This window comes from Nylanderia fulva, unplaced genomic scaffold, assembly GCF_048542155.1.
Source record: "Nylanderia fulva isolate GAGA-0341 unplaced genomic scaffold, ASM4854215v1 Scaffold86, whole genome shotgun sequence".
Classification (NCBI taxonomy): Eukaryota; Metazoa; Arthropoda; class Insecta; order Hymenoptera; family Formicidae; genus Nylanderia; species Nylanderia fulva.
The window spans coordinates 187,411-201,179 of record NW_028190982.1 but is presented as its reverse complement, the minus strand read 5'-3'; the positions used below and the strand labels follow the sequence as shown (position 1 = coordinate 201,179).

General features: G+C 40.6%; 2 protein-coding genes across 2 annotated transcripts; one reads left to right on the top strand and one right to left on the bottom strand.

Annotated features, from left to right (window-relative positions):
- Nucleotides 1-4,578: 4,578 nt before the first annotated feature.
- LOC114939134 (uncharacterized) lies at nt 4,579-6,350 on the bottom strand. Its single transcript, XM_029313371.2, has 4 exons — nt 6,285-6,350; nt 5,327-5,405; nt 5,172-5,228; nt 4,579-5,034 (listed from the first exon to the last, which is right to left on the bottom strand). Exons 1-4 carry the CDS (start codon nt 6,348-6,350, stop codon nt 4,787-4,789), a joined length of 450 nt encoding a protein of 149 aa, XP_029169204.2. The 3' UTR covers nt 4,579-4,786.
- A 969-nt stretch (nt 6,351-7,319) lies between these two features.
- On the top strand, nt 7,320-9,990 carry LOC146719796 (uncharacterized). Its single transcript, XM_085489512.1, has one exon. It carries the CDS (start codon nt 7,352-7,354, stop codon nt 9,719-9,721), a length of 2,370 nt encoding a protein of 789 aa, XP_085345638.1. The 5' UTR covers nt 7,320-7,351; the 3' UTR covers nt 9,722-9,990.
- Nucleotides 9,991-13,769: the final 3,779 nt, after the last annotated feature.

Genomic DNA, 13,769 nt, shown 5'->3' with positions numbered 1-13,769 from the left:
AAATATAAATGCAGTCGCGGGCTTGCTGGGACACTTCGAGGGCGACAGCAGCATGTTCGAGTTCTGGGAAAAGCGTGTCAGATCCCTGAGAAACGCATTTGACGGACGATCTAACAAGAATTTTGATCGGAGCGAGGCTGAAAGGCAAAGCACAAGAATGGTTTCATTCTAATCCGACATATACTGAGATCGACGTTGACGAGCTGTTGCGCGAGTTGAAGAATATGTTCTTCCACAAGCCGGGAAAAGTATATATGAGGAAACAGTTTGAGCAGCGTGTCTGGCGAAGAGATGAAACCTTCTACGAATATTTGCATCAGAAGGTCATCCTGGGTATTAAGATGAAGGAAGGCGAATTGATGGAGTACGTGATCGAACAACTGCGAACGGGGAAGGCGCTACTCAGAGTGTTTGAGAGAGTGTCGCTGCGCGGGAAGAATCAATCCGGAGCGCAAGGAAGTGCGAGAGACCGGCGCGCCCAGGGACGCAGCGAGAGAGAGAAGTCCGGGGCGGCGAAGAGCACGGTGCGATGTCACAATTGCGGAGCGCAAGGATCGTGCAGCAGATTGTCCATCCAAAGCGAAAGGTATGCGGTGTTTTGAATGCAGAGAATTTGGCCATATTGCGGCGAATTGTGAAAAAAACTAAAATAAACAAACATTTCCAAAAAATTTCTTATCCTAATTTGTCGCAATAACATCGCGTTTGGCTCTTAGTCGAGATGAATATGGAGTTTTAAAAAATTGGAGAGCTGACTTACAAATATGCTTATTAATATTTGTTGCGTTTGGACCAGGTACGACGCCTTGGTGGGGGGGTGGGGGGTTATAAACATTGAGAGAAATATTGATTTGTAAGTGTCTGAATAGCTCAGTTGGAAGAGCAGTCGCCCGGCAAGCGGAAGGTCTCGGGTTCGATTCCCGATTCAGCCGACTTTCGGACCAATATTTTTTCTTGTCTTTTTCTTACAGGGGATGTTTAGAGAAGGAACAAGGGGAATTTCTGAGATCCCAACCATAGGATTCAAATTCCTCAGTTTCCAAAAAATTTCCAAAAAATTTCTTATCCTAATTTGTCGCAATAACATCGCGTTTGGCTCTTAGTCGAGATGAATATGGAGTTTTAAAAAATTGGAGAGCTGACTTACAAATATGCTTATTAATAAAATAAACAAAGTTAAAAATATGTCCGATATTTCGAAAACAGAGCGTGAATATTTCAAAGATGTAAATATTAATAATGAAAAGCTAGTCGCGCTAATCGATATGGGCAGCGATCTGTCATTAATACGCAAAGATCAGTACGTAAAAGTGGGATCACCGAATTTGACACAGCAAGAAATTGTGTTTTGCGGGATAGGCGCGCAAAACATTAAAACGATAGGCCAATTTGATAGCGAAATTAAGATTGATGGCGAATGTTTTGTAACAAGCTTGTCGGTGGTGCTAAATAATTTGTTGCAATAAGATCTTAGTATTTTACAACAAACAATAATGGGAGAATAACCTTTACAAATCCGAAGTACTTCCAACCAAGCCCCCGAATCCGTGTAGGGATGAGTATTCCCACGTGGAGGGCTATAAATAGAACAAACAAAGATACATCTATCAACATCTAGTCAGACCCTACCCAAAATAATTTCAATTTTATTAGAAGAGACCACATCCAAGCGCGCAGCCTTCACTAAGGGGACCTTAAACCTTCTATCTATCAGTAAAGCCATACCGCCTTCCCGTCTATTACGATTGCACGAAAACAGCTCGTAATTTGAGAAGGAGGACAGATAATCATCGCTAAGTCTGGTCTCACACAAAGCAGCTATTGCAATCCTATACTTTTCCAAAACATAAATTAAGTCGGGAATTCGCCTCAACAATGACCGACAATTCCATTGAAGAATATTGATAGAGAGACTATTCATAACAAAATATATACAATAATACAATAATGTATCGAAGTGTTAAGTACACAAGGCTCTACTAAGCAGAGCATAGCTCATCTCAATCAGAGCGTCCTTGTTTACGTTTTTCAGGGATTTGTGATTATTTTGATATTCATTCACTCGTTGATAGTTCTACTCGTTCAAAAAATCAATATTAAGTTTCGTATTTACATAGTTTTTTTGTACCACAAACGACGAAGGAAAATGTGCTTTCAATAAATTTTTAGAAATAGGAGAACTGTCACGTACCGACAAATTTTCATTGCTCTCGGTTAGATTTATCTTAACTCAAACTAACATCGGATACGCGGGATCGCCAGAATTTGCTTATCGTCACGTATTGACAAATTTTCATCGCTCTCAGATCCTAAACTAACATCCGATATGCAGGATCGCCAGAGTTGTTTATAAACCTTATAAACAAACCTTATAAACAAAATCTTATAAACAAACCGAGATAAGGGCCTCCCTCCTTCAAAATTCATAGATGGAGGTGGTAAAATTTCGAGTATAAATAGGGCTAGAAAAACGCTGTGCATCGCAGTTGAAATCTTAACGAAACCTTTGTCGTAACTATAGTTCTCCGCGAACTTCGACTGTCATCCTTCGTTTCTTTATTCTTACGACTAATCCAGTACTTTAGACTTATAATTTTGTAACCATTCATAGAATAAAAGGTAATTGATAATACCACAATAAGCTCAGTTATTTGGCATCTGATCCGAGTAAAATTTACATATAACGTAGGACATCTCCGAGAGCGGGGAACGGCCTTTTCGCTGACAAAGAGTGTAGCGAATTGGTAACCGGCGCTGCCGAAGAGTGTAGCGCCTACGAACACTGCTCTTGGTGTATGAAATTATTTACCATAACTCTCAAATCGAGCTTACCCCTTTCGCTGCCGAAGAGCGTAGCGAATCGGACTGGTCGCTGCCTTGCGTAGCGAATCGGACTGGTCGCTGCCTTGCGTAGCGACCTTAAGTTCATTTTGGGAGCTTCCGTTTTATTTAACATTCTCATGAAGAAAAGGGCAGGTAAACGAGTACAGCTCAAACGGCTCAGATACCAGATAAAACAAGCGATTGATTTGCGACAAGATTTCTTTCACCTCTCGCAAAAACTCCAACATTTAGAAGCAAACACCCAAATCGACAAACCTCCTACTATTCCTTACCAACTAACTCCTATTAACGTCGAGCCTGACTATCCCGACTATCGCCGCATTAACAAAACTGATCCGCGTTATAAAGTTTATAAACTAAGATTCCTGTTCGGGACTGAAAACTAAATACACACAACCCGTCCAACTCCCGGGTAAAGTATTTAAATATATTGACCCAAAAACGGACGAACGAAAACGTAACAAGAACTAATTGACTCAGTATTCTTTTCTAATTTATTAGATTTAGACGTAGAAAAAGAAGAAGACACACGAAACGGTCCATCACTCTTATTAGCAGAACCCTCAATCGCCTTATCATATTTCACTCTCCTTATAATATTAGAAGTGGTTGGAATTGATTTTATCTTAGATGTTATGATTGAGGGAGAAGACAAAGAAGAAGCCAATCCCGAAGTTGACATCGAGACAGAAAGCACAAAACCTCCAACACTCCCATGTTTAACCATATCTGAAAAAGACGTCGCCACAGAGCCAAAGTCAGAAGATTTATAAGGAGAAGCCAAATTAGGCGGAAGAAAATCATAGAAAGTAGGAAGTGAGCCCCATGAGGTCGCACCTCCAGAGATTCAGTCATACCAGGTTCAGATTTAGATTTATAAAACAAACTCTCAGCCTCAGATTGCGAAATGTCATTAAATGCCATAATTCTTTTTATTTTCTTTTGTTGTAAAATTATAGGACATCTATTAGAGGAAGCATTATGTTCAACATCGTCCATCCTATGCCTACAGCAATTAACACAAGAGGGCTTATCAGCCATACACTTAGAACCTTTACCATGAGTAGATGGATTCCATCCGCATCTAACGCATATAGCATTATTGTCAGAAGCACGGCACATCCTAGAAATATGTCCAAATCTTTGATATTTATTACAACGTTTAACTCTTTGAATAAATGGACATAAAAGCAATCTTTTCCCCATATAAATAACGCTGGGAGAAACCACAGAAGTCCTGAAGCGCACCAAATATAAGTCAGAATCAATATAATTAGTATTATAATTGAGCCGTCGCTTTGCTTTTTTTGAAAAGGTTTCTAACTACCTCAGAAGAAGTCCAAATTATACTCCATTCAGGAGGTCTGAGATTATCAATAATCTCCTGAGGAGTGTTGTCATCATTTATGCCTTAAATAATATATTGTTTAATAATCTTAATATTAGAAATGTAGGCTAGCCATCTTTCATCCGGAAATATAACCAGCGCAGTTTTATTGAAACAATCCACGAATCTATTTGCAGAGTTACTATCTTTAAATATAACGGAAAATTTATCTCTCAATAGTTTTCAAATTGAAAGTGTTTGTTGAAAAATTATGTTCTCGTTCCTTGATAAAGGAACGTGTCGCCCGATCCGAGACGTCATGACGTGAAATTTGGATTGAGAGGTGGATTAGTCGTTGATCCTAAAGTACAAAATGCAGCTGTCTTCCTCTCGAATTAACTCTTCACAGAGGTTTATTAATATTTACAACGTGAATAACGTGAGGTCGAGAGTCACACGTAATTCTGGAGCTCTCCTTGGCGTGCGCAAACAAATAACTTGACGAACTGTTAAACAAACTAAAAATCGTGCAATAAAGTGATATTTAACAATATTGTTTCTAAACCGCACTTGAGAATACACGGGAGAGAGGTGCACGTCCTCGCGACGTGCGTTCTACCAGAGATCTGCCGGTCTTCTTCTTTTCCGGAAGCATAACATCGACGTAAGAATAGGCACACCTATCGGTTCGCGGATTCCGATCCGTGAACCAATCTGTTGCCACGCGCCCACCGGACGACAGGTCGCGCAGTATGGGCGGTAGCCGAATTCCTGGCACTTTTGTAATTTGTGTGTGGCTCCGAAGGATGTCACCATCGGCTTGATGGTGAATTGTAAATCGCGTGATAGCGCTAAAAATTCGGCTACCGCGGAAATTTCAAACAAAAAGCAGAATTAAAAAACTTAATATTTATCGAAATTTGTTTCCCAAAAGCAATTATACCGTATGTTCCCGTTTTTTATTTGGGATTCTTTATATTATTATTAATAATTTCGTTACCTTTATTAACAGAGCTATTTTCATTTGTCTGAACCTGATGAATTACACAAGCGGGATCTGTAACATAAGAACCAAAAAAGGCGGCTTAGATTCCATGGAATATTTATTGACTAGACGAGGATCGGAATCCAGAGGATCAGTAGATAATTTTTTACCACTTGCCTCGTTATGTGAAGACTCAGATAATCTCTTCCTTCTATTTATAATGCGTCTTACTTCCTCCTCCACAGGACCCTGCAAAATTGAAGCAAAAGCAGAATTTTTGTCATAATTATTACTAGGTAAATCAGAATCAGTGAAAGAATTTTGTATAATAGAAACACGCTCACTTTCCATGTTGCTATCACACAGACAATCATAGGACAAAGATAATCAAAGGACAACGTAAATGCAATGAACAATATGTAAAAATCGTAGTTAAAAGGCAAATAATAATAAAGATGCCAGTGTTATATAAGGACAAAAAGATAGTGAAGAGAAGAAAATTCGCACTAAGCACTGAGAAATTATTTTGTATCAAGACAACTATCCGACATTCATCGCATTGAACGAACGCTCGATCGGAAGTCCAGATCTACACTTCTCTATGTCGTGCAAGGAAGGGGTCGTATCAAGACGACAACGGACACAAACAGTGACATCTCAGCATGAGATCTAAAACCTGGCCAAATGTCCAAAGCGCTGGCATTTCTGACAACAACGAACTCTCCCAATGAAAGGCTCTAGTGTGTCACTCTTTTTCCCATATATATTAATGATGACGGCACCACCGAAGATTTGAAACAAGCAATATATGAGTTGGTGTCTTTATACTCTACGGTGACTGAGTTGTTATTTCCCCTGTTGAGGACCTTTCTTTTCAACCTTGTAATTTCAAACGGAGGGATCCAAATAGTGCCCCATTCCGGAGGAGAGCGAATATTATTATTGAGCTCATCAATATCATTATCATCTATGCCTTTAAGAACAAATTGACGTATTACCTAGAAGCACGGTTCTCGGTACCCCGCGGGTCGCACGAGCTGGGATACTTTGCTATAGTTTACGTCACGTATACTGTACTATCTATAGCATTTCAGTACAGTATACATGACGTAAACTATAGCAAAGTACCCAAGCTTGTGCGACTCGCGAGGTACCGAGAACCGTGCTTCTATACTCGTCTACATTCTTTGGCATTACTTTATAGTTAGGGACATATGCTATCCAAGAGTCCCCTTGGAACATAGATTTGACTTTGTTATTAAAGCTATCAATAAATTTATTCGCTGTGTTTCCATTCGGAAAAGAAACAACGAATCGATTGCTACCAGATGTTTTGAGGTCAAACGCCTCTCTGAATAAATTAATATGTTTTGATATGCGCTTACCGAAAGCAATGAGCCCGAATCAACCCAATGTGGAATTTCGAGGATTCAAATTAACGGAAGCGAGAGCCTCACTCTGCGAAGTTTCTGGATTGTAGGCGTGCGATTATTTTCGAGAGTATGTATCACGCCATCATATTATTGTCGCCTTGTCGTCTCGTCCTCGTGTTCGATTATTTATTTATACTTATGTTACCGTGTGCGAATTATAAGAGATTTGATCCGTGTAGAAAATAACAGATGCGACCGTTCGAAAACAAACCAGAGCACGGGTTAGTTGTCGCTTAGCGATTGGCTCAAGTATGATAGGAAGGGATTATTAGGGAAATTAGGAGCGATATAAGTATCAGCGATTTTTGGTAGAGATATACACAGAACGCTCTCTTTTTGGACACACTCTCTCTTACGATCGAGGACCGCCGAGGTCGGAGCGACGGCGAAGAGACAAGGGAACATTTAGTATTTGGACGACAAGAGGCACCTTGAGTTCGCAATAAATACATTATACTCTAATTATAATTCCTTATTTGATCCGGATTCTTTCCTGACTAATTAATCCGGTCTCCTTATATATATATCTATTTTGTCCACAATCGTTTATCCGCCTACAGTTTATCAGAAGTGGGATCGAGGCGTTGCATCCGGATTCGCGAATTCGACTGGAGACAGGCGATTTCGGGATTTGTTCGCGATACGTGTCGAGTGTGAGACGCGCAGGTAGAGACGATTGACGCGTGGTGATCGTCGGGTTGCGTGAGTATCGTGGACATCGCGGTGTGCCGAATAGTCGAGCGAATCGGAGTGACAGAAACGATGCAGCCAAGTGACTTTACCATTGCCGAGATGAAGGAGGCTCTTTGCGAGAGGGGACTGACGTTAGGAGGATCAAAGGCCGAGCTCATCCAGCGGCTGAACACCAACGACTCAGGTGTGTGGACGAAATTAAGGGATCAACGGAGGCAAGCGATTTGTTCGGATGACATCCTGGATTCGGAAACTGCGCGTTCGCCCAGTGAACAAGGTGACGCTATGGAGATGGAGACCGTGGACGACACCCCGAGACTAGCGGATCGAGTGAGCATGACGACGCCGGAACCGAGAGAGTGTGACGACGCGATGCAGGCAGAACTTTTGCTATTGCGTCGAGAACGAGAGATTTTGGAGAGAGAGCGGCAGTTACTTCAACGAGAAATAGAAGTAATGAGAAGTGCAACCTCCACACCGACGACAACGAACGGCAGTGTCATTTCTGCGTTCGGCGGTGTGAGGGGAATTAAGGAGTTGCTGCCTGAATTTGACGCAACGGATAGCACCTTCTGGAGGTGGAAGCAGCAGTTGGAGTTATTGAGACGCACGTATCAGCTGGACGATAATTCGACGAGAGTGTTAATTAGCTCTCGGTTGAAAGGCCGTGCGTTGTCTTGGTTTCACTCAAGGGCCGAGCATGTGACACTGGACCTGGGGGACCTTCTGCGAGAGATGGAGTCAATGTTCGATCTGCGACCAGGAAAATTGACGCCGAGGAGAGAATTTGAGGCTCGCGTGTGGAAGAGAGACGAGCAGTTCTGTGATTATTATCACGAGAAGGTGATTCTCGCGAATCGCATACCGATCGCGGAAGACGAGCTCCTCGATTATATCATCGAAGGAGTGACCGATCCTCGTCTGCAGAGCCAGGCGCGCCTGATGAACTTCCAATCTAGAAGAGAATTATTGAAGGCGTTCGAAAAGGTGGTTCGAGTACATTCAGAGAGACCAGACGTCCGACCGAGGGGAGACGGAGCGAGGACAACTAGCGGAGGAAGAGCGGAGACATCGACACGGAGAGACTCGACGAGGTGCTACAGGTGTCGCGGAGCAGGACATACTGCGGATCAGTGCGTGCGACCACAGGCAAAGCGAGTGTGTTATGTGTGCGAATCTCCGGATCATTTGGCTAGGGAGTGTCCGAAGCGAAGTCGGTCCGCGGCGTCGGAAACGCTGAACAATGGTGCGCAAACTGCGTCGATGAACGTCGTACAACCTGTCGCGTTGTTAAAACCTTATACGATTACCGTAAAAATTATAATGGAAAACGAGAATAACGGGTTCAATAATTACGTGGTGGATGCAATAATAGACTCGGGTTCTCCAATTAGTTTGATTAAAAGCGAGATAATTCGGGGCGACTCACGTCTGCTCGCCGGTGAGAGCATCGATCAGTTTTGCGGAATTAACGGCTCGCAGTTAAATATTGACGGTATCGCTCACGCCGATTTGGAGGTAAAAGTGCGCTTGAAAATGAAATTTTATACGGTGCCTCCTAATACGATGGCGTATAGCGTTTTGCTCGGTAGGGATTTCTTGAATTGCCCGTCGCTGCGCGTAACATTAGGACGAGATCGCGAAATTGCGAATGCTGAAGAAGCGCGTGTTGTCTATCAAATGATGCATATCGAATGCGACGACAGTGCCGCATGTTCACGCGAAGAATCGAAAATTAATCCGGACGTTGATAAAGATACAACCGAAAAGATCTGCGAGATCTATGAATCTGGTTATTTAAGTAATCTTCGAGCGGAGAAGTGCGTGCCGGATTTCGAAATGATTATCGCACCGAAACATGAACAACCGATAAGTATGCGCCCGCGGAGATTATCGGTCGCGGACAAGGAAATCTTACGCGAGATTGCGACGAGAGACACCGACGAGAATATAGAGCCTGTTTTGAATTATCCTGTACCACGTAACATCAGGGACGTACATAGGTTCGTCGGATTCGTGAATTATTTTCGTCAATTTATTCCGAGATTTTCATTGGTGGCAAAACCATTGTACGATTTGATTAGAAAAAACTCTGTCTTTAAGTTTAGCCGTCACCTGTTTGTTGTCATTGACGCGTTCGCTAAATTTATCCGGCTCTACCCGCGTAAGTCGACAGCATCGGAGGAATCGATAAAGTATCTCTGTGAATATTTCCGCGCGTATAGTAAACCGAAACGTTTAATTTCGGACAGAGGAACTTGTTTCACATCTGACGTATTTAAGAGATACTTGGAATCCGGTGCCATAGAGCACGTATCAATCGCTGTGAGCACGCCGAGAGCAAACGGACAGGTGGAAAGATTTAATAAAACGATAACTGGTATATTTGCGCCCGATCAAATGCGTCCGTATATACATTGTATAATGACTCAGAATTGAGTAAATTGTTCGTCGGACAACGCGATACTTCCCTAAGGGTGGAATCGAGACTTGCGTATTTTATTTTGCTTTATTTTATCGTTTGACCGAGACGGCCAAAATGTCAGAATGGCCGAACTGTAGGCGTGCGATTATTTTCGAGAGTATGTATCACGCCATCATATTATTGTCGCCTTGTCGTCTCGTCCTCGTGTTCGATTATTTATTTATATTTATGTTACCGTGTGCGAATAATAAGAGATTTGATCCGTGTAGAAAATAACAGATGCGACCGTTCGAAAACAAACCAGAGCACGGGTTAGTTGTCGCTTAGCGATTGGCTCAAGTATGATAGGAAGGGATTATTAGGGAAATTAGGAGCGATATAAGTATCAGTGATTTTTGGTAGAGATATACACAGAACGCTCTCTTTTTGGACACACTCTCTCTTACGATCGAGGACCGCCGAGGTCGGAGCGACGGCGAAGAGACAAGGGAACATTTAGTATTTGGACGACAAGAGGCACCTTGAGTTCGCAATAAATACATTATACTCTAATTATAATTCCTTATTTGATCCGGATTCTTTCCTGACTAATTAATCCGGTCTCCTTATATAAATATCTATTTTGTCCACAATCGTTTATCCGCCTACAGGATCATTATTGATATTGGATGCAATAGAGAGACTAATTTCAATTTTAACAACAAAAGAGAGTTTGGCATATATGATATGTATATAAAGAATATATCTATTGATGAGGCGAAGGTCTTGAGCCTCCGCAAAAATTTTTTCAACTCCAGAAGACTCATGGACAGCTGGAGATGTAGGTCTCTTGAAACAATTTTTGCGTGATGTTGCAAATCTACAAGACTCCAATGATGGTGGCCTCTGGACTCGTATTGACTCCATATCCGTATCTAAGTTTGAATCTTCCATCATCAGGTTCCAAATAGGTATTCATATGAGAGGCTGTATTTACCAAATTGGATCAAATGATCGTGTATTTGTAGTTTTTATTCCTCATTGAAAAGGAGCATAGTATGTTTTGCGTGATGTTTAATAAAAGATGTTATCGTAATTATAACTGTTCACAGCTTTTGTATAATTAGAAGATCATGATCATTGAAGCAGAATATTATACTTTATACTTAATGATGACTAAAAACTATCTTGGAGATAAGTGCTCCTATCTTGTCTACGTTCGACCGCGAATTTCTCCACTGTCACTGTAAAGGCACAATTTCACGTGCTGCTAAAACAAGTGATTAAAGCGACAGATTTGTCGCTCGTAATCCAGCATCAACAATTTTATAGTTTGAATCAATTCAACTACAAAGCATTTACTGCTAAAACGCTCAACTTTATTAATTCTATCGCGCTGTTATCCTTTTCATGTACAAAAATTATTGCTGTTTAGTTCAGCGACAAAAGTTGTTACATGATCATTTTGTCGCTCAAACAATCGGTTTCAGCGGCTTGTGAAAAGGCACCTTAACGTGGTCTGTCACTGTAACGCGGTTTAAGAAGCTGGGCTGTCTCTTCTCTCTGCGATTTTTTCCTCCGCGTGCTTAGTGACCGCGTTAGTGAGCTGTCCCTTCTTCCCGCGCGCTAATTCTCGCGTGGATTGGCCTTTATTAATTAATTTCTCCTTTATTATTGAGAAAATCGCAAAACGGTAAAGGACTTTTTTACTCAGTTTTACTCTGTTCTACCTGCACCTGACGAGTAGAGCGCGAGTTACAGAACATTTTGTATATGTACTATAATAGGTTTTTTTAACTAAAATTAAGATTATAGAGCTAAAATAGATATACATATACACGGTACTATTTGTAACTTCAGAAATTTATAGTCGCCATTTTGAATTTTGTAAATCTAATATAATGAAAGTTGCCACTTTTCAAGATTTTAATTGGTCAAATTTCACAACAAAAAAGTATGAACATCTTCAAAAATATTTAATATAATTTCTAAAAATTTGTAATTATGATTTTGATTCTATTATTTCAAATTTTTGTTTTAAGGGTCGACAGTAGGCTCGGTGGAGACGCCTATCAGCAAGTCGGGAATTACAGATTTGTTTATTCCAGATATTAGCCAAAATACTTTATGAATCTTATTAAATTTACGATATTCTTAATTAGTAGGATTGTTCGCAAGGCGGCAAGGATTGATTTTTTGGAAAAAAGATGAAAATAAAATTTATAATATAACTTGGGGAGATGCGCAGTTAACAGCGGGTAAGGTTGGGTTAACCACGAGATCATATTTAATTTATTATAAATTTTTAAGAGCAAAAATGCAAAATCAGACTCGTAACCGCCTTGCTCTATTATATAAAAAATATGTATGTATATTAAAAAATATTTCACGAAGCTATGTAACTTTTTTTATAAAATCTGGGATGAACGAATCTCATTAGAGCTATATAAAGAGCAATGGAGAAATTTCCATAGTAATATACTGACAGCTTGACAAAGAAAGAGTATCATTCTGTTTTTGTTTCTTTTGCATCTGAAAACTCGAGTTCAGGTCTATCTGATATAATAACTTTTTTTTGTAATATATTGGAATATATAAAAATTATTTAAAAAATATATATTTTTAAAGGCAATTTTTAAGAATCTTTTAATATAGAAAATAATTTTACAACTACAACACACATTGTACATAAATGCAAAATAATTCCGTAAATAAATTAATCCAGTATTTTCTATATTTTGAGAATTCTTCAGTTAATTATCTATACAAAAAGATATATTTTTAATAATTTTTATATATTCCATATATTATTAAAAAAGAAATGTTGATAGATTTGAATCCGAGTTTTTACGGTGACAGACTGAACACCTTTGCACTCAGCCATTGTGTACTTTTCTTTTATACTTTGTAACCGTGACTTTATTTTGAAAATTCGGAGAAATAATTCACCGAAAGGGAAGGCCGATCTTGCTGGCCGACGGCACACCTTCGGCGCGGACAGCGGGAAATTCGCGTACACACAATAATTTTCGTTCTCTTGGGCGCCAGGCGCGAAATTTGTGCCACGCTAAAAATTTACAAATAGATATAACCGCCTTCGTTATTCCTTAAAACATTCCGAAAGATTCCGCGACGGCAATACTCGACTCGCTCAGGGCGTCAAGGGGTAGAGGGGGGAGTTCGGACGGGAGAGAAAGCGATATTCGAGAGTGGCTATTTGGAATCCCCAAGTGAAGTAATAAATGTAGTATATTATTATAGAGGACAAAGAAATATAATTGATCACGTGATATTGTAGATACAAAAAAAGAATATCTTTCATGTACTATAATAATAGCGATCCGGATCGCTAGCAGCGGACCGAGAATAGTATACAATGCTGAAGCACGAAGGAAATCGAAATCATAGAATATGGCAGTAGCCACAATTGTACTGCGAAAATACGGCTGACACGCGGCGCGGTGTTTTGAGTTCGCGACTTTGTTACGACCTGACGCGGAGATATCAGGTTACGCACGGTACCCGGGAATAAGCTTGCCCTTATGCGTGACGAATAATTGTTAATGCGCGAGACATAATATGGTCCGCGCGAGAGCAATTAATTTGCGTGGCCCCGACACTACGAAAATTCCCGTAAACTTTAGTATGTTCCGTGCGATTTATCACCTGATATCTTGTACGAGGGACGTAATTCGCACTGTCACACAAAAGAAATGACGTACTTGAATAATCGCACGCGCGAGAAAGAATTTGCCATACGCATCAAAAGAAAACATACCCGATCTCTTATACGTGACTATATTCGGTTCTACACGAAGATTTACCAAACTCTACAAAACTATAGACGACACAAGTACTACAGGCGAGGTAGTTTATTTCACGACAAAATACAATATATTCGTAACGACTATGTCGGTATATTCGCGGGAGAAAGAGAGTCTCTCTTAAATTACTCACGGGAGAGAGCACGTGGTCGGTCGGGCGCCGGTACAAGGATTATACGCGCAATACTCTCCATTTCTCGTAACCTCCCGAAAAAAGGGAAAAATCTAATAATTACTAGGCGGCCGCGAACGTGACACG